Source organism: Bos mutus, chromosome 2 (assembly GCF_027580195.1).
Source record: "Bos mutus isolate GX-2022 chromosome 2, NWIPB_WYAK_1.1, whole genome shotgun sequence".
NCBI lineage: Eukaryota > Metazoa > Chordata > Mammalia > Artiodactyla > Bovidae > Bos > Bos mutus.
Window position 1 is genome coordinate 44,541,597 of NC_091618.1, and position 21,143 is coordinate 44,562,739.

The 21,143-nt window shown below is 39.2% G+C and overlaps 1 protein-coding gene across 5 annotated transcripts in view; it reads right to left on the bottom strand.

Moving 5' to 3' along the window:
- Positions 1 to 1,147: 1,147 nt before the first annotated feature.
- CARF (calcium responsive transcription factor) overlaps positions 1,148 to 21,143 on the bottom strand; it is an 80,024-nt gene continuing 60,028 nt past the window's right edge. For 2 of the 5 annotated variants that reach the window (XR_011467697.1, XM_070388002.1), the window contains exon 19: positions 15,600 to 17,957. Coding sequence is in view for 2 of the 5 variants with exons in the window: in XM_070388002.1 (XP_070244103.1) it covers positions 17,952 to 17,957 (6 nt within the window). In the remaining 3 variants the exon portion in view is untranslated. Of the gene's footprint in view, positions 5,502 to 12,125; positions 15,576 to 15,599; positions 17,958 to 21,143 lie in introns of those variants that run through there. The other 3 variants (XR_011467695.1, XM_070387986.1, XR_011467696.1) reach the window with 3 other exon arrangements.

The following is a 21,143-nucleotide window of genomic DNA, read 5'->3' on the forward strand; positions in this document are numbered from 1 at the left end:
ATCCAGCCAGTAAATGCCAATATGTCTTCCAGTTATGACAACCAAAAATGTCTCCGGACAAAGCCAAATATCCTGGGGACAAAACCTGGGGGCAAAACTATGCTCAGTTGAGAACCTCTGAATCCCAGGATTTCCTAGGTACATAAGATGTCCTTTAGGACCCCCAAGAGAGGCAAGGTAGATCCAGCTTACTTAATAGTGTACTGAAAACTTCGTCAAGAATGTGATCTAGTTTTAAAACTGCAAATTAGAGGATCCCCTGGTGGTCCTGTGGTTAGGATTCAGCACTTTCACTGTCAGGGCCCAGGTTCAATCCCTGGTCAGGGAACTAAGATCTCACAAGTTGGCTCAGCCCCCAAAAAAATAAATAAATAAAGTAAATTAACTCAAGACTGGGCTGCTATTGGTGGCTATCACCAGAACGAAGACTAAAAATCAAGCATGCTTAATAGTTGTTTGTTGAGCACCTTACTGTGTGCACGGCACTATGTATTTTACATGCACAGTACCATGTGCTTTACATCCTTTATCTCTAATTCTCAAAATAACATTGCAAGGCAAATGGAATTCTCATTTTACAGATTAGATAACTGCAGTTCAGAAAGTTTAAGGAACTGTGGCTCATTTGGTAAAGAATCTGCCTGCAATGCAGGAGACCTGGGTTCAATCCTGGTCAAGAAGACCCCCTGGAGAAGGGTATGGCAACCCACTCCAGTATTCTTGCCTGGAAAATTCCATGGACAGAGGATAAGAGGAGCCTAGTGGGCTACAGTTCATGGGGTCACAAAGAGTCAGACACGACTGAGTGGCTAACACTTGCACTTTCACAAGGTCACAGCTAGCTAGCAAAAAAGAGAGGCAAAATTCATACCGATTAGCAATCTCTGAATTTAACACGCATGTACTTTCTACTTGGATAACCATCTAACAGTTTTTTTGTACTCAAGACTGCAGATCTGAAGCATAAGATAAAGAAAGGGGGGGAAAAAGAGTAAAGGGGACTCTTACTGAGGTAAAGTTATATTTAATGGGGAGAGTTGCAGGGAGATACCACCAAATAACTACTATGATTAAGGCAGGCTTTTAGCAGAGAGTGGTACCTGAGCAAGGCTGTGATGGAATGTTAGAATTTGGGTGTCAAGAAAGAAGAGAAAGACAATTCTGAAAAAAGAAGGCCTTAGGTAAAGGCTTGATTCCTGGGGAAATTCTTTCCCAAATTTTTAGAAAACCATGAGCAGTCAAACTCAGGTAGAAAAAGGAAGGAGATGAGGTTGGGAAGATATAGGTTGTAACTAGCTCACCAGAGTGTCCTGAATGCTGGATCACTGATTTTGACTCCATTCTGTGTAAATTAGAGTTTTTTAAGTAGGAACATGACAAGATTAAAACTATATTTGTCGTTCAGACCTTGTGATATCTTTCTGAAGGCAAGATGTAATCGTACACTCCTAACACACAACACACACACATACACACGTGCGCACGCATACACACAGTAATACAGTAATTTAAATTCAGTTGAAACATGAAAGAAAACCACTTCACTTTCATGTATAATGAAATTTCTATGGTGGCTGGCAAGTTAATTGAAAGTTAAGACTTCCCTAGTTTACAATAAAGAAAAATTCTTTAATCAAGAAGAAAAAGGAAATTACAGGAAATTTTAATTTAAAAGGCAATATTTTTTCTTTAAAATTCTTATTTCCTTCTTCTTAAATGTGAAGGAAAGAAAATTTTGAGACTGGAAGAGATTTCTTGTTCTAAGAAAGCAGATTTCTTGAAATTCAGTTGCTGTAATTCAAATTCAAGTGAATCACCATCTGAGGTCTCTCTTGTTGTCGTTCAGTCACTAAGGCCATGTCCAACTCTTTGCAACTCCAAAGACTACAGCACGCCAGGCTCCTCTGTCCTCCACTATCTCTCGGAGTTTGCTCAGATGCATGTCCATTGAGTTGGTGATGTTATCTAACCATCTCATCCTCTGCTGTCCCCTTCTCCTTTTGCCTTCAATCTCTCCCAACATCGGGGTCTTCTCCAAATAAGTCTCTTTACTTACCACGTATCAAGGAGTATCTCCTTCTCAGAGCAATGCAATACTTTAGCCAGGCTCCTCTGTCCATGGATTTCTCCAGGTAAGGGGATCTTCCCAAGCAAGCAATCAAACCCAGGTCTCCTGCATCATAGGAGGGTTCTTTACCGTCATCAGAACCACTGGGGAAACCCACTTTAAGAATTACAAAAAAAACTTTGTGTAATCTCTGTTCCTGTATCGGTTCTACCACCACATAGATACATAGTTTTTTTCCCTACACTTTTCATGGAAAAAAATTAAAAGAACTTCCCTGGCGGTCCAGTGGTTAAGACTTCGCTTTCCAAAGTGAGGAACTCAGGTTCAATCCCGGGTCAGGGAGCTAAGATCCCACAGGCCTCATGGCCAAAAAACCAAAACAAAAACAGAAGCAATATTGTAACAAAGCCAATAAAGACTTAAAAAAAAAAAAAGTCCACATTAAAAAAAAAAATTTAAAGAATGTATGATATTTCTAACAGTTAGTGTTCCTAGGAACTATATCTAGCACTGTTTTCAAGGGTTTGTTTTGGATCGTTCTTTTGACTTGTATATTCATTTGAATGACTGGCTTCTTTTACTTTTTCTGTTTGAGTAGTAAAGTGGTTTAATAATTATCAGCTTATTTGGAATTAAGGTTATGAGATCTAGAGTTTCAGGGGTAAATGACTGTAACTGTGACTCATTAGGCTTAACTTTCTTATACTAAAATTTTAATGGTAATCAAATAACAATTTAAAAAGATCTGAGATCAAGTAATTCTTTAATAGTCTGACACATATTAAAGGCAGTCAACAATGGTTAAAACAGGAAATGCTTCAGTTTTTTGAGGACATTTCTAAAAAAATTACATATTTCATTTTCCCCATTTTATTATAATGGATTTAATATAAGGAAAAAGATCTTTGTTTACTGAACATTCCATTCTCACATATATTTCCTGCCAAAAGGATCATTAGCATTTACTTATGACATGATTCATCATAGTGAAATACATTAGTAGGTCAAGATTATGGTTTCCAGCTGTGAATAAGCATATGGAAAATAGTGCCTTAAAGAAACAAGTGTGAATGAAACAAAAGTTTGTTTCAGTATAAATTAAGAGGGAGAATAGAAAATTAAAGAAATTAAAGGAAGAAAAAAATTATTATTTTTTTAGTTTTAGAGCTTCAGTTATTGACTTCCTAGCTTAAGGCATTTAATCTCTCTGAGTTTATTTTTCTTCCATAAAAACTGGGATAATAATACCCAGGCCAGTTGAGAGGATTAACTGATAAATAAAAAGCATCTGGCATTCAATAAATGTTAATTATCGTATCTTGAAACTAAGTAAATACATGTTAAATTAACAACACCTTTATTTTCCACCATTGTTGACAGTCCAAATGCTGCATAGCTTGGGGAATGGCAGGGCAGACTAGTTAAATAGGAAACGCATGCTGCTAAGTAGCAAGGCATTATGCAATTCTTCCTTTTAAATGACTTCAAAATCCTAAAGGCCTGTACTACAAGTTCCAAGTACATTATTGAAAAGCAAATGATTAAATATATTGTCATTCACTATGCATTTAATTTTGTCTATGTACAAAGTTCAGACAATTCTTTATAAGTAAACATAATTCCTTTTTCATAAAAAGTGATTCAGTTCATTTCTGCTCATTTTCTCTTTAAAATCAATGCTTTCAGTCCTGAATTATGAGCAGAATTATTGCAAAGCTAGGAAAAGTAAGGAAATTTAAGAATTCCAAGATATAATGGTTGTGGCTTATTTAATCTCAAATTTTAAAATTACTCAGTTAAGTTTCAGAAAACTACTTTCAAATGATCATATATAATTTCAGTTCCAAATGATTTCACAAGTAGTACCAAAAAAAAAAAAAATCAATTATTCCCTACAATTTTGTGTCCATAGCTACAGAATAGAAAAATATACTCAGACTTAATTCTACCACAGAAATTTTGGGAAGTTAAACAACTTGTGAAAATATTTAGGAATAAAGTAAATAATAAATCCTACATATCTCATGCATACATTCCTGCATGCTAAGTTGCTTCAGTCCTGTCCAACTCTGAGTGACTAACACTTTAACTACTACTATTACTAGGCACCCCACTCCAGTACTCTTGCCTAGAAAATTCCATGGATGGAGGAGCCTGGTAGGCTGCAGTCCATGGGGTCGCTAAGAGTCAGACACGATTGAGCGACTTCACTTTCACATTTCACTTCCATGCATTGGAGAAGGAAATGGCAACCTACTCCAGTGTTGTGGAGAATCCCAGGGACGGGGGAGCCTGGTGGGCTGCCGTCTATGGGGTTGCACAGAGTCAGACACGACTGAAGTGACTTAGCAGCAGCAGCATTACTACTAGTACTATAAGGTATTAAGCAAATGTAACAGTATAAAGGTAAGATTAACTTAGAAAATCAGAGTCTAGAGCTAATGTTTATACTGCATGTAATAGGAGTGCATGTGTGCTCAGTCCTGTCTGATGCTTTGCCACCCCATGGACGTTAGCCTGCCAGGCTCCTCTGTCCATAGAATTTTCCAGGCAAGAATACTGGAGTGGGTTTCCATTTCCTTTCTCCAGGGGATCTTCCCAATCCAGGTATGAACCCATGTCTCCTGCATCAGCACATTTAGTAGTATTACTACCATTATGAATAAATTGACTACTCCAACTACTATTCCATGTGGATTCCCAAGTGGCTAAGTGGTAAACACTGGAGTGTGGGAGTGTGTTGCCATTTCCTTCTCCAATGTATGAAAGTGAAAAGTGAAAGTGAAGTCGCTTAGTCGTGTCAGACCCTTAGCGACCCCATGGACTGCAGCCTACCAGGCTCCTCCATCCATGGGATTTTCCAGGCAAGAGTACTGGAGTGGAGTGCCATTGCCTTCTCCAAAATGAAATGCATGACTATTTTAAACCATCTTTTCCTCCTTTACATTTTTTAAAGTAGAAATAGGTAAAGCTTTAGCTTCTGTACTTACTACTGAGTTAAAATCGCTGGAACTATAAACTTAAGTGTTAATTAAAAATTAAAATGACTTCAGTGTTTCCATGGAAATAAAAAGACCTCATGAATAAAAAACTATTATGCAACTGATACAGAAGTCTGTTACTCTGAAAGTCACACCTTCTGTCTTAGCTACTACAAGCTAGATGTTTTTCAGTTGTTTTGTTCTTGCCTATACTCTTTGGTTACCCACTCCAGTGTTCTTGCCTGGAGAATCCCAGGGACGGGGGAGCCTGGTGGGCTGCCATCTGTGGGGTCACACAGAGTCGGAGACAACTGAAGCAACTCAGCAGCAGCAGCAGCAGCAGCATACTCTTTGATTAAATTCTTCTTGAAGGTCTAAATATACCCGTATTTTTTTATTAATATAATTTTCATACCAAAGCATTTCAATGTATTTTGAAATGTTAATCAATCCTGAAAAGAGAGGAAAGATCTTCTTAGGAGAGTTAATATATTTACATAATTTTAGCTGTCTATTTAAACCCAGAATTTATACTGCCACTTAATTGAAATTTAGATAAAAGCAAGTTTAGTAATTTATTAAATGTAAAATTGAATAAAGTATAAAAAGAGAACAAAAAAATGTTAGTTTAAAGCAGTTTTTAAAAAAGAATAGAAAGCAGAAGGACTAGAAAGAAAAAATTTTCTGAAATATTTTTATAATCAAGCCTAGAAATCTGAATCCCCTCAGGTACAGGGGAGTGATATATGTAAATATAGTCTATTATAGAGTAGTTAAACATAAGCCACAAGGCTCAGTGTCTTTCCCTGTGGCTCAGTGGTAAAGAATCCACCTGCAATGCAGGAGACTCGGGTTTGATCCCTGGGTCAGGAAGATCCCCTGGAGAAAAGAAATGGCAGTCCACTCCAGTATTCTTGCCTGACAAACTTCAATCTATGGACTCACAAAAGAGCTGTCACAACTGGGTGACTAAACAACAACTGCCAAAGCAGGAGGGGCAGGAAACGTGGGTTTGATCCCTGGGTAGGGAAGATCCCCTGGAGTAGGAAATGGCAACCCACTCCAGGATTCTTGCCTGGAAAATTCCATGAACAGAAGAGTCTGGTGGCCCACAGACCATGGGGTCACAAACAGTCAGACATGACTGCATGACTGAGCACACACACACAAAAGGCATTTAGACTGGAGTTCCTTCCTATTGCAGTATCTCTTGGAGACCACTGTTTATAATATTCACCGGATAAGTATTTGTTGATTAAGAGACTGAAGAGATTGCTTCAATTAGCAACTGATCTGAAGTACTTTCTGCCCCTAAGTTTGCTCACAGGTTCCAGAGTGGACTCGGCTGACCAGTGTGAAGCATTATTGGCGTTCCTTTGCATTTCTTAGCTGTTTTTCCTGTTCTATCGGATCTAAGTGTTGGAGGGCTCCAGGGCTAGATCCTGAGCATTCTTCTCTTCTTTATCTACGTTTCTTCTCTGTTTTCTGTTTTTAAAAACCATCTGTATGTTGATAAATCACAAAATGTTTATCTCCAATTCTGACCTCGAGACTTATATTTCTAAGTGCTTACTAAACATTTCCATTTGGAAATCAAACTAACTGGTCCAAAGACAGCTCTTGCTTTTCTCTTCTGAGTCTACTGAACCCAAATTGGTCTCCCTCAACTCAGTAAAATTCACTACCATCCCTATAGTTGCTCAAGGCTAAACCCCTGGAGTCATTCTTCATTTCTCCCCTTCCATCACTTACCATCCCCGCACCCACTTCCCAACAGCCCTTCAGTCAGCAAGTCTTGTTGATCTTCTCTCCAAAATATATCCTGAATCTGTCCATTTCTCTTTGCTTGCTGTATCACTATCACTCTAGTTCACCTAAGCTCTCACTTGTGCAATTCCCATAACTTATAATTGCTCTTCCCACTTCCATTTGTGTCCCTATATAATACACTCTCCTACAACATATAAAGCAAGGTGTATCACTCACTCTCCACTAAAAATCTTCTAAAGGGAATCAGTTCCCAACAAGGACCCTGATGTTTCTGAGAAGCCAGTTTTATACCCTGCAACTAGGTCTGTCTAGTCAAGGCTGTGGTTTTTCCAGTAGTCATGTATGGATGTGAGAGTTGGACTATAAAGAAAGCTGAGCACAGAAGAATTGATGCTTTTGAACTGTGGTGTTGGAGAAGACTCTTGAGAGTCCTTTGGACTACAAGGAGATCCAACCAGTTCATTCTAAAGGAGATCAGTCCTGGGTGTTCTTTGGAAGGAATGATGCTAAAGCTGAAAATCCAGTACTTTGGCCACCTCATGTGAAGGGTTGAAGGAGACCTGGTTTTCACTAGCAACAGTTTCCTCACTCTTGGGCAGGGTTCAGGCCCAGTTCACATCCTGTCTTTAAGATGAACAGGCTTCAAGATGGAGTCTCTCCTGCTTTCCTCACACTGGCTCCAAAAGATACTCAGGATGAAATTGACCCTCTGATTACCATGGATTCCAAGGCTTTCTGTACCTGACTGACTTCATCTCAAACCATTTTCTGTATTGTTCTCTAAGCTTATGCCTGCTTGCATTTGTTTCAACCCTTTAACACATTTTTTCCCCCTACCTCAAGGCCTTTGCATTTAACTGTTTCCTCTACCTGTGAAGGTCTTCCCTCTGCTTTTTCAGTGATAGGTTCTTTTCATCTGTTGAATGCTCTCTCTGAAAATATCACCAAAATAATAAGCTGATAAAGGAAGACTAAGTTTCCTGCTTACTGATGTAAGAAATACTACCTTGACAATCTGAATAGTGTGTCTTGGGGGAAAGACAACAGCAAGATATTTAGTTTGGCAAGGGAGTCTAGTTTAAGCTGTTTTTCAATGCAAGAACTTGAGAGGTATTGGGTGAAGTCTGCAGACCTAAGCCAAAGTTACCCATCAAAGAGCCCTTCTCACAGAAATGCGCCTGCCTCACTACCTTTGCCATGCTCAGTCATTGTCGGGAGTAGCCTGTGAGCAGCACAGTTTCTACACATCACCATGCTGGATCCAGAGCATAGCAGTTGGGGCAGCTGGCCAATTACTCCACCCCAAAGCAAAAGCTCCGAGTGGCTCCTTTTCATAGCTGTCAAGGCTCACCTCTTGTGCTAAACAGGTTCAGCAAACAGGTTCAGGGTGCAGGTCTTCTGTGGTTCTTCTGTCTTCCTGAGGGTAAACTCAGACAGTACCTCTGACACCACAGTAGATCTTTGGGATCACAACTGATACGCTCTCCCTCACCCTCAGCTATCACTTCATCACGTCTTGGTGGCTTGCAAGTGGTATGACTCAAAATCTTAACTCCTGAAAGGTCTTAGCAGTCATCCTGTCCTCATGCTGACATTGCTGCATGAGTCTGTTCACCCATACAGTAGGGCATGGGGCACCAAAAGGTGCCCAAATGGATCATCTGGGTTTCACATATAGTCTCCCTGCCCTAACTCCTCCTGCTGATCAGAATCCACCATCCCAGCCAGAATGTGGACGCCTCTTCTCACCGGCTGGTTCCTGGATACAAGGACTCCAAATGTCCTGACATCAGCTATATCTTGTAAGTTCCATTAAAACTTTGTGTTCCCCCTGGCAAGAGTATGCTCCCTTTGGGGACCAGGGCCTACAATCCTGCAGGGCCCACAGTTGAAGAGGTAGAAAACACAAAATCTCCCAGTGTGTCATTGGGAATGATGGTAAATGCGGCCACTCCTGCCTCAGCCCCTTTGTTATTAGGCTCATGCATTCTTCCTGTTTGGAAGACAGCACCATCCAGAGGTCTTTGATGTAATGCATACACTGTATCACCAAGGATGGCACTCAAACTTTCAGAATGTTGCCTCTCAGTTAATGCATAGCTCTGCTTTCAGAATGCCATTTCAGCATTCTATGAACTTACCAACTTAACTGAAGCAATTTCTTGAAGAAACAAATCATACAAATTGTTGAATCCTGCCCCCAAGGTCACAGGTGTAAGGCCTTGCACCAAGGCCACAGAAGCAGAGCCAAAATTTAAGGCAACCTTGGAAGTTGACTGAGCCCCTTTGTAACTGTTGCCAAAAGCTCATGAGCATTACTAACAAGCTACCTGACTCGCAATTAGACAAAGATGCCCACTCCAGTAAACAACCTATACTGCCCCAACCAATCACCTAACACCAACCTTCCAGCAGGAATTTTGCCTTGAGGTTATAAAAACTGACTATTAACTCATGAAAACTGTCGACTCTCCCTGGCCTGTCAGGAGTTGTCAGCCCTCTGTGCTCACAGTGCTCATTTTCTCTCTATTCTTTGTTCTTAATGAACTCACTCCTTTCTGCAATACTCTGAGTCTGGAAATTCTTTTCCAACCCGTGCTTGGACTGCCTCTACATAAATTATTTTGCATACATATTCATAACTCTTTGTATTAATACTGAATACAGTCTTAATTGCTGCATTAACCTAGACGTCCAACTTTTTCCCCTCCCCAGACAACTAAAAGACAGAACACCAGGAACTGTATTTTTCTAATGAGCATGCTTACCATTTTATATTTATAAATTTTAAGGATGCTATGTATATAATAAAATCCAAAGGCATTTTCACATCCGATTGATCTATATCTATTTTTAAATGTACAACAGCAACAGTAAGATAAAACTATTTAGTGGCCAATGTTCTGTTTTTTAGATTTTGTCTAAGTATTCAAAGATTATATATCAAATAACTCAGTTTAATATCTGTCTAACCTATTTTAAGTTACCTAAGGATCTTCCCAGTAGCTCAGCTGGTAAAAGAATCCACCTGCAATGCAGAAGACCCCGGTTTGATACCTGGGCGAGGAAGATCCTTGGAGAAGGAATAGGCTACCCACACCAGTATTCCTGAGGCTTCTCTGGTGGCTCAGATGGTAAAGAATCCACCTGCAATGAGGGAGATCTGGGTAGAGTCCTTGGGTTGGTAAGATACGCTGGAAAAGGGAATGGCTACCCACTCCAGTATTTGGCCTGGAGAATTCCATAAACAGAGGAGGCTAGCAGGCTACAGTCCATGGGGATGCAAAGAGTCAGATATGACTGAGCAATTTTCACTTCAAGGATTTAGAAATTACAATTTTAGTTAAATATAAAGTTCTTAAGAATTTTCACATTATAGAAATATAATAATAAACCTTTTAAAGATACCTACCATTATAATTTTACCTAGTTAAAATAATGGTTCTAATGATAATGGAATGGGTGAATGGAATAGGTGAATTTAACTCAGATGACCATTATATCTAATACTATGGAGAGGAATCCCTTACAAGAAATGGAGTAGCCATCATGGTCAACAAAAGAGTCCGAAATGCAGGACTTGGATGCAATCTCAAAAATGACAGAATGATCTCTGTTCATTTCCAAGGCAAACCATTCAATATCACGGTAATCCAAGTCTATGCCCCAACCAATAATGCTGAAGAAGCTGACGTTGAACCGTTCTATGAAGACCTACAAAACCTTTTAAAACTAACACCCAAAAAAGATGTTCTTTTCATTATAGGGGACTGGAATGCAAAAGTAGGAAGTCAAGAAACTGGAGTAACAGGTAAATTTGGCCTTGGAATACGGAATGAAGCAGGGCAAAGACTAATAGAGTTTTGCCAAGAGAATGCACTGGTCATAGCAAACACCCTCTTCCAACAACACAAGAGAAGACTCTACACATGGACATCACCAGATGGTCAACATCGAAATCAGATGGATTATATTCTTTGCAGCCAAAGATGGAGAAGCCCTATACAGTCAGCAAAAACAAGACCAGGATCTGACTGTGGCTCAGATCATGAACTCCTTATTGCCAAATTCAGACTTAAGTTGAAGAAAGTAGGGAAAACCACTAGATCATTCAGGTATGACCTAAATCAAATCCCTTATGATTATACAGTGGAGTGAGAAATGGATTTAAGGGCCTAGATCTAATAGACAGAGTGCCTGATGAACTATGGACAGAGGTTCCTAATATTGTACAGGCGACAGGAATCAAGACCATCCCCCTAGAAAAGAAATGCAAAAAAGCAAAATGGCTGTCTGAGGAGGCCTTACAAATAGCTGTGAAAAGAAGAGAAGCGAAAAGCAAAGGAGAAAAGGAAAGATATAAGCATCTGAATGCAGAGTTCCAAAGAATAGCAAGGAGAGATAAGAAAGCCTTCCTCAGCGATCAACGCAAAGAAATAGAGGAAAATGACAGGATGGGAAAGAGTAGAGATCACTTCAAGAAAATTAGAGATACCAAGGGAACATGTCATACAAAGATCGGCTCAATAAAGGACAGAAATGGCATGGTCCTAACAGAAGCAGAAGATATTAAGAAGATGTGGCAAGAATACACAGAAGAACTGTACAAAAAGCTTCACGACCAAGATAATCACGATGGTATGACCATTCACCTAGAGCCACACATCCTGGAATGTGAAATCAAGTGGGCCTTAGAAAGCATCACTATGAACAAAGCTAGTGGAAGGGATGGAATTCCAGTTGAGCTATTTCAAATCCTGAAAGATGATGCTGTGAAAGTGCTGCACTCAATATGCCAGCAAATTTGGAAAACTCAGCAGTGGCCACAGGACTGGAAAAGGTCAGTTTTCCAATCCCAAAGAAAAGCAATGCCAAAGAATGCTCAAACTACCGCACAATTGCACTCATCTCACACGCTAGTAAAGTAATGCTCAAAATTTTCCAAGCCAGGCTTCAGCAATATGTGAACCATGAACTTCCAGATGTTCAATTTGGTTTTAGAAAAGGCAGAGGAACCAGAGATCAAATTGCCAACATCCACTGGATCATGGAAAAAGCAAGAGAGTTCCAGAAAAGCATGTACTTCTGCTTTATTGACTATGCCAAAGCCTTTGACTGTGTGGAAAATTCTGAAAGAAATGGGAATACCAGACCACCTGACCTATCTCTTGAGAAACCTATATGCAGGTCAGGAAGCAACAGTTAGAACTGGACATGGAACAACAGACTGGTTCCAAATAGGAAAAGGAGTACATCAAGGCTGTATATTGTCACCCTGCTTATTTAACTTATATGCAGAGTACATCATGAAAAACGCTGGGCTGGAAGAAGCACAAGCTGGAATCAAGATTGCCTGTTATATCAATAACTTCAGATATGCAGATGACACCACCCTTATGGCAGAAAGTGAAGAGGAACTAAAAAGCCTCTTGATGAAAGTGAAAGTGGAGAGTGAAAAAGTTGGCTTAAAGCTCAACATTCAGAAAACGAAGATGATGGCATCTGGTCCCATCACTTCATGGCAAAGAGATGGGGAGACAGTGGAAACAGTGTCAGACTTTATTTTGGGGGGCTCCAAAATCACTGCAGATGGTGACTGCAGCCATGAAATTAAAAGATGCTTACTCTATGGAAGGAAAGTTATGACCAACCTAGATAGCATATTCAAAAGCAGAGACATTACTTTGCCAACAGAAGTCCATCTAGTCAAGACTATGGTTTTTCCAGTGGTCATGTATGGATGTGAGAGTTGGACTGTGAAGAAAGCTGAGCGCCAAAGAATTGATGCTTTTGAACTGTGGTGTTGGAGAAGACTCTTGAGAGTCCCTTGGACTGCAAGGAGATCCAACCAGACCATTCTCAAGGAGATGAGGCCTGGGTGTTCTTTGGAAGGAATGATGCTAAAGCTGAAACTCTAGTACTCTGGCCACCTCATGTGAAGAGTTGACTCGTTGGAAAAGACTCTGATGCTGGGAGGGATTGGGAGCAGGAGAAGGGGACGACAGAGGATGAGATGGCTGGATGGCATCACTGACTCGATGGACGTGAGTTTGAGTGGACTCCGGGAGTTGGTGATGGACAGGGAGGCCTAGCATGTTGCAATTCATGGGGTCGCAAAGAATCGGACACGACTGAGTGACTAAACTGAATAATAATGGTTCTAAATTTTTTTAATGTTAAGCAATCCATAGAAATAAAAACTATAATGCTACCTCACTTGGCCCATAAAACCAATGCAAAAATATAGAAAGTTTAAACCATGAGATGTTCAATCTTCTTGTATAATCTAGAACATTGTATTGGTAGTAATTTCATAAAGTCAGGAAAAGATAATTGTTTTTCAGTCCTTTAAACCAGTATGATTAATTCACTCTAATTTATCTAATGATTCATCTATTTATCAGAAATATTGTATGAAAAATTTTTATATAAGTATATAAATTTCAGGCCTTCCCTGGTGGCTCAAATGGTAAAGAATCTACCTACAATAGAGGAGACTGGGGTTCATCCCTGAGTTGGGAAAATCAGCTAGAGAAGGGAATGGCTACTCACTCCAGTATTCTTGCCTGGAGAATTCCATGGGCAGAGTAGGGCTATAGCCCTGGTGGTTTACAGTCCATGGGGTCGCAAAGATTCAGATACAAATGAGCGATTAACACTTTCACTTTTATATAATGTTCATATTCATAAATAAAATTACAAAAACTTTAAATCCTGTTTCAGAGCCCTTCATCTTAGAAATAAGACTTCTCTTTTAACCAGAAGTGTCTCTTAAAAGCAATTTTATAGAAAAGAAACAAAAACAGTTTCATTATTTTTCTTTCCATTTTAGAAATTCATTAGATATTGCCAGACTGAGCACACGATGACAGAATAATCGTTTTCACCAATTAATCTTTAACGTTTCCCTAGGGAGGGAAAAGGAGAAGAGGAGCAAAATGGAAAAATGAGAGGGAGCTTTAGTCAAATACAAAATTAACATTAAAAGACTAATTATCTTTACTTAATTAAAGAGATGGGAAAACTTAGATTCAGCAAAAGTTATTTTGACATACATGCACGGGGGAGAGGGAAGAAGGGAGGGACAGAGTGAGAGACAGAGGGAGAGGACCATTATAATTGGTTTAAACATTAATTCAGGTCCCTTGACAATTTGATTTACATGATTAAAAAGCCAGTACTTGTTAATACTTGTGTAGTAATGATAGGGAGGGAACCTCATATTAAACAAAGTAATCCTTCTCTTTTAGATAAATAAGACCTCCTTTTGAGGTGTTTTGAAGGGAAGAAGAAAAAGAAGGGGAGACAGAACAGAGGGAAATGGAGGAACACAGGACGAGGAAAGAAGAAGAATAAAGCACATTATATTGAAATTATGATTTGAAAAGATCTAAAAAATATGGTTTTCCTTTTTTTTATTTTCCCCTTGCCTTTGCCAAGGAATCTTTTAAGGAGGCAATTTCATAATCCCTGGAATATATTCTGGAAGTTTCCTCTTGCCTTAAAATGTAGATGGCTGTATGTTTCGTATGTTGCTGCTTTTTTGCTTCAAAGTGCCTCCCAAAAGGAACAATTTTGTTCATATCAAAAGTTCCCCCAAAGTAACCATTAAAATTCTAAATAATCCTTCTATCATTTAGAAAGTTAAGATTACACATTGTGATTTTAGTACAAATACAGATAAGATGCAAGAGTTCAGCAGAGAGTGAGCGCAGAAGCAGACTAAAGGTAAACTGGCAACAGTAAGCCAAATTTTATTTACTTTGTATCTTGGGGCCCCGCCCTACACCAAGAACTAGACTTCCAATGGACAAAATAAAACAACAGTAAGTTGGATGTGAGAGCTGGACTGTGAAGAAAGCTAAGTGCCGAAGAATTGATGCTTTTGAACTGTGGTGTTGGAGAAGACTCTTGAGAGTCCCTTGGACTGCAAGGAGAGCCAACCAGTCCATTCTGAAGGAGATCAGCCCTGGCATTTCTTTGGAAGGAATGATGCTGAAGCTGAAACTCCAGTACTTTGGCCACCTCGTACGGAGAGTTGACTCATTGGAAAAGACTCTGATGCTGGGAGGGATTGGGGGCAGAAGGAGAAGGGGACGACAGAGGATGAGATGGCTGGATGTCATCACTAACTCGATGGACATGAGTCTGAGTGAACTCTGGGAGTTGGTGATGGACAGGGAGGCCTGGCGTGCTGCGATTCATGGGGTTGCAGAGTCACACACGACTGAGCAACTGAACTGAACTGAACTGAAGTAAAGTTCTGATAAGATTTTCATAAGTGACCTGAGACAGTTTTTCTAAGGGATGCTAGTCTAAAGAGAAACCTTCTGAATATACAAAACTTCGCCTCATCTTCATCCTTATGAATTTCCACTTATAATGCACAATGAAGAAATGACAAGGACAAACAGTAGTGTTGTCAGTAATAATGCAGATTTCTACCCAAAATACGTTTTTCAGGCTGATAAATCAATGGATTTTTAAAGAGCTTCTTATTGTTAGATATTACTCTCAGATTTAACAAACTAAACTTAGCATTTGCATTTGTAGTGTTTGATTAAAAAAAAAAAGAAAGAAATAAGAGTTCAAACCCGATATGAACTTACCTCACCATCTCACCATTGTCATTGAAAGACCCTGTGCAGGAGGCTCAAAGGGCCTAAGAAAAACCCGCTGTTTCCAAGTTGGTCAGATTTTGATGGGACCTCCAAAACAGTCAAATATTGGCTCCTTTAAAATACTTCCAAAATTACCTGTTGATAAAGCAAAACTGAGTTTTTTGCTTACTGCAGTAAGGGAGAATACTATTTTGATAGTCTTAGCAGTCTTCACAGGGAAGTCAGAGGTACAATCTTTATGAGCTTTGGCGATCTGGTTTAAAATGAGTTTCAAAATGGGATCTGAATGGCAAAATAGGCAAAATTTTTATTACATATTTTTTGATTGGACAAAGGGAGGTGAGAGTTTAGAAGTGAGTCTTTCAAAATCTTCTGCATTTTTGGTCTAATGGTCTGCTATTCCCTACACAACCTGAATTGTTCAACAGCCTGGAACTTCTTTGATTTAAAATGGTTTTTCCTTTGTTAGAATTGATAGTACTTACCATGTAATTTTACAATTGGTTGATTAAATGTTTGCTTGCCACTATACTGAATCCCTGTAGGATTAGGATTAGATTTAGTTCATTGTTCTTACAGTCAGCAGATTAACACATTGTCTGGTTCTCAATAAATACTCAAGTCACTGTTGCCCATGATTGGAGAAAAACACACAACATGCTGACTAATCTGATTCTCAATTTATGGACATGAACTCAAATGAATCTTTAATCAAGGAGGACTATTAATATTCTTTCCTAGTTTACTCTTTTATTAGCTTTTCTCCTCAACTCCCTAACACACGACCCCCCTTCACCCCTGCACCAATCTCCACGCTCCCCTAAGGGTCTTGCTTCTTATTTCACTGAGAAAACTGAAGTAATAAGAACAGAATTTCCTTAGATTTTCACTTGTACCCACCCACTAGCGTCTTTACCCATGTAGTCTGTCTGGTCATCATCCATCCATAGATGAGGTACCCATGCTTCTTCAAGCAGAGCGAGTACTTCTCAGTCTTGCAGTTCCCTCTTAACTGCATTATTCTTCATGCTATCTGCCTAACAATCTTACTTTTTTCAAAAATTTGCTTACATCTTCCTTAATGAAGCCCACTCTGCTTACCCTATTTAAAACTGAAATTCTCTCCACACTGAACCCTTTCTCTGCTCCATTTTCATTCCATATTACTTCTCAACCTAACATAGAAGTACTTTATACACATATATACTACATATAAGTACATACAATAGACATATATTGTTTATTATTTATTGTGTATCACCCTCTACTGGAATATAAACTCCCAAAAGGTAGGCAATCTGTTTTCTTAAATGAATGAATGTCCATCTTTAAGATTTTAGGATGTTTTTATAGAACATAAGTATAAAAAACACAAGAGTTTCTAAAAGCAATTACAGATGTAATAGTTATGGCCAGAAAAATATTATACAATTTTATTAATATTACCTTATCAATATTAATAAATTACCTTATCACTTCCATTGGATCGCCATATCTATTTTCAAAAATCTGTGATGCTTAATTTTTCACTAAGATTATAGGAAAGCATTTTGATTCAACAGGCTACTTTAATAGATCATTTAAATAAGACTTCTAAACACACACTAAGCAAAATGTAAAATCTTAGCCTAGCCCTGTAGAATTGCTATTATTTAACCTTTAATCTTTCAAACCTATTATTTCCCCAGCTTCTTAAATTCCCTAAATTCCCTGAATAAAGTTCTCACCACAATGAACCTACAACCACCCCCCAAACGAGCTATATAATTCCTTCTACTTGCTCCTTGAATTTGAAACATCTGCAATTTAATCTCATGTCATAGCCTGTCATGAAAGATCCAGCCTAAAAATCCTACCCTGAAAAGATCACTTGCTTTTCTGGACTGTGTAGCAAAACTAATGTAGAATGGTATTGGTCAGACTTTGGTACCAATAAGAGCTTTATCACTTAATAGTTACGTAACAACCTCAAGCAAATTATTGAATTCTGAATTTCAGTTCTCCAATTTGTGGGAGACACTATTAGTGGCTTAAGTGATATTTAATGAATGCTTTCTTTCTTAAAAAACCACAGTTTTTCTTGGGGTGGTAACGTGCCCTTTAAAAAGAACTATATTTCCTAGAATCCTTTGTAATGAGGGTAATCATACAATGGTTTTAACCACCAAGTTGAAAGGGGAAGTTGCTTTTCCTTCTGATAATGATCTTTGGCTCACTCACTCAGACCTTTTCCTATTCCAGTCTTCCTGTCTTTAGTTCAGTTCAGTCACTCAGTCATGTTCAACTCTTTGCGATCCCATGGACTGCAGCCCACCAGGCTTCCCTGTCCATCATCAACTCCTGAAGCTTGCTCAACTCATGTCCATCGAGTCAGTGATGCCATCCAATCATTTCATCCTCTGTCGGGACCCTTCTCCTCCTGGCTTCAATTTTTCCCAGCATCAGGGTCTTTTCCAATGAGTCAGTTCTTCACATCAGGTCTTAAGACAGTTCTTCCTGTCTTAATGTTGATCATTGCTGGAGGTGGAGCAAACACTTCTGGTCAGTCTGGTTAGACTGCCTTTGGACTTGGTTTCATAGGAAAAATAAAACCAAACTCTTTGATTAAGCCACCATAATGATGTCTCTGTTGTGAGTAGCCAAAGGTGTTCCCTAACAGATACACTATCTTGAAAGTAAGGATAATTTCAGGATCTTAAAGCTTCCTGAAAGCTTTAAAGCTTCCATTTCAGGATTTTAAAGCTCATTATTAATAAGATTAATTACAAAAATTAACATATATTGAGCAGCATATATCAGATTCTGTTTAAGATCTTAACATGGGTTAACTCACTAAATCCTCATAACAATTCAGTTAGGTAGCTATGACTACTCCTCCCTCAGATTAAAAAAATGAAAAACTTAAAGTCTCGGTAATTTGTCCAGCTCGTAAAGAGGAAGGAGGATTCAAATCCTAGCACGTGCTATTAACCACAAGTCGAAGCTCTAATAATAAGAAGCCACTTACTTTATCCCAGGCAAAATGCCAAGTGATTTAACCAAAAAAATACATAAATAAATAAATAAAGCATAAGTATATAGCTCAGTTGGTAAAGAATCCCCCTGCAATGTAGGAAACCCTGGTTCGATTCCTGGGTCGGGAAGATCCCCTGGAGAAGAGATAGGCTACCCACTCCAGGATTCTTAGGCTTCCCTTGTGGCTCAGCTGGTAAAGAATCTGCCTGCAAGGTGGGAGACCTGGGTTTGATCCCTGGGTTGGGAAGATCACCTGGAGAAGTGAAACTACCCACTCCAGTATTCTGGCCTGGAGAATTCCATGGACTGTATAGTCCATGGGGTCGCAGAGTCAGACACGACTGAGCGACATTCACTTTCACAATGTCTACTGCTACTGCTAAGTCACTTCAGTCGTGTCCAACTCTGTGCAACCCCATAGATGGCAGCCCACCAGGCTTCCCCATCCCTGGGATTCTCCAGGCAAGAACACTGGAGTGGGTTGCCATTTCCTTCTCCAATGCATGAAAGTGAAAAGTGAAAGTGAAGTCACTCATTCGTGTCTGACCCTCAGTGATCCCTCTAGTACTCATTAAAATGTCAGTTCTGTTCCTTGTAAGTAATGTCTTCTTCCTCTGAATTATTATATATAATTTTATCTGTATTCCTATTATCCAGAAAAACATCTACTTCTGCTTCACTGACTACACTAAAGCCTTTGACTGTCTGAATCACAATAAACTGTGGAAATTTCTTAAAGAGATGGGAATAAATACCACACTACCTTACCTGCCTCCTGAGAAACATACGCAGGTCAAGAAGCAACAGAAGTGGACACAGAACAATGGACTGGCTCAAATTTGGGAAAGGAGTACATCAGGGCTATATTTTGTCACCCTGCTTATTTAACTTGTATGTGGAGTACAACATGAAAAATTTCAGGCTAGATGAATCACAAGCTGGAATCAAGACTGCCAGGAGAACGATCAACAATCTCAGATATGCAGATGATACCACCATAATGGCAGAAAGCAAGGAGGAACTAAAGAGCCTCTTGATGAAGGTGAAAGAAGAAAATGAAAAATCTGGTTTAAAACTCAACATTCAAAAAACCAAGATCATGGCATTCAGTCCCATTACTTCACGGCAAAGACAGGGAAAAATATGGAAGCAGTGACAGATTATTTTCTTCACTGCAGATGGTAACTGCAACCATGAAATTAAAAGACACTTGCTTCTTGGAAGAAAAGCTATGACAAATCTAGATAGAGTATTAAAAAGCAGACACATCACTTTCCCAACATGGTCCATATAGTCAAAGCTATGGTTTTTTCCAGTAGCCATGTACAGATGTGAGAGTTGGACCACAAAGAAGGCTGAGCGTTGAAGAATTGATGCTTTTGAACTGTGGTGTTGAAGAAGGCTCTGGAAAGTCCTTTGGACAGCAAGGAGATCAAATCAGTCAATCTTAAAGGAAATCAACCCTGAATATTCACTGGAAGGACTGATGCTGAATCTAAAGCTCCAATACTTTGGTCACCTGATGCAAAGAGCCAACTCACTGGAAAAGACCCTGATGCTGGAAAAGACTGAAGGCAGGAGAAGGGGACAAAGAGGATGAGATGGCTGGATGGCATTACTGAATCAATGCACATGAGTTTTAGCAAGTTCTGGGAGATGGTGAAGGACAGGGAAGCCTGGCGTGCTTCAGTCCATGGGGTTGCAAAGAATTGGACACAACTTAGCTCCTGAACAACAACAATTCCTATTATTAAATTTACCATTTTCTATATTGTATAAAGTTAAATGTCTCATGTAATAGACACTTATTTTCCTTGAGGGAAACTTTTGAATCATTCCTTTTGGTATGTTACATGGCACCTATCTCTGTCAGTGATGGTACACACAAAGTTGAATCATTAGGATTGGCACAGTCACAGCAGTGAGGATTGGAAACTATACCCTCAAAGGTGGTTGCTATCCAAACATGCAGTTCTTGGAAATTACTTTAGATCAATCAAAATTACTTTAGATCCACAGCTTCTTCTAAACATATCCCTTGACATGGCTCTGCCCACCAGAGAGATAAGGCCCAGCTCCACCCATCAGGGGCAGGGATCAGTCCCTCCCACCAGAAAGCCTACTCAAGTCTCTTGGACCAGCCTCACCCACCAGGGGCAGATATCAGAAACAAGAACTATAGTCCTGCAGCCTGTGGACCACAAACATAGGAAGTCAGACAAAATGAGGCAGAGGACTATGTTTCAGAAGAAGGAACAATATAAAACACCACAAGAATAACTAAGTGAAGTGGAGATAGAAAATCCACTTGAAAAAGAATTCAGAAGATTCAAGATATCAGAAAAATAGAGGCATACCAAGAAGATACAAGAAATACAATACAAGATAAAATATTAAAAAAATAAACTGCTGAACAAGTGCAATAACTGAAATGAAAAGTACACTAGGACTCAATAGCAGAATAAATGAGACAGAAGGACAGATAAGTGAGCTGGAAGACAGAATGGTGGAAATCACCAACAGAGAACAGAACAAAGAATAAAAGGAAATGAGGACAGTTTAAGAGACCTCTAGGATAGTGTTGAGCACATCAACATTCACATTATAGAGGTCCCAACAGGAGAAAAGAGAAAGGGCCTGAGAAAATATTTGAAGATGTAATAGCTGAAAAGTTCCCTAACATGGGAA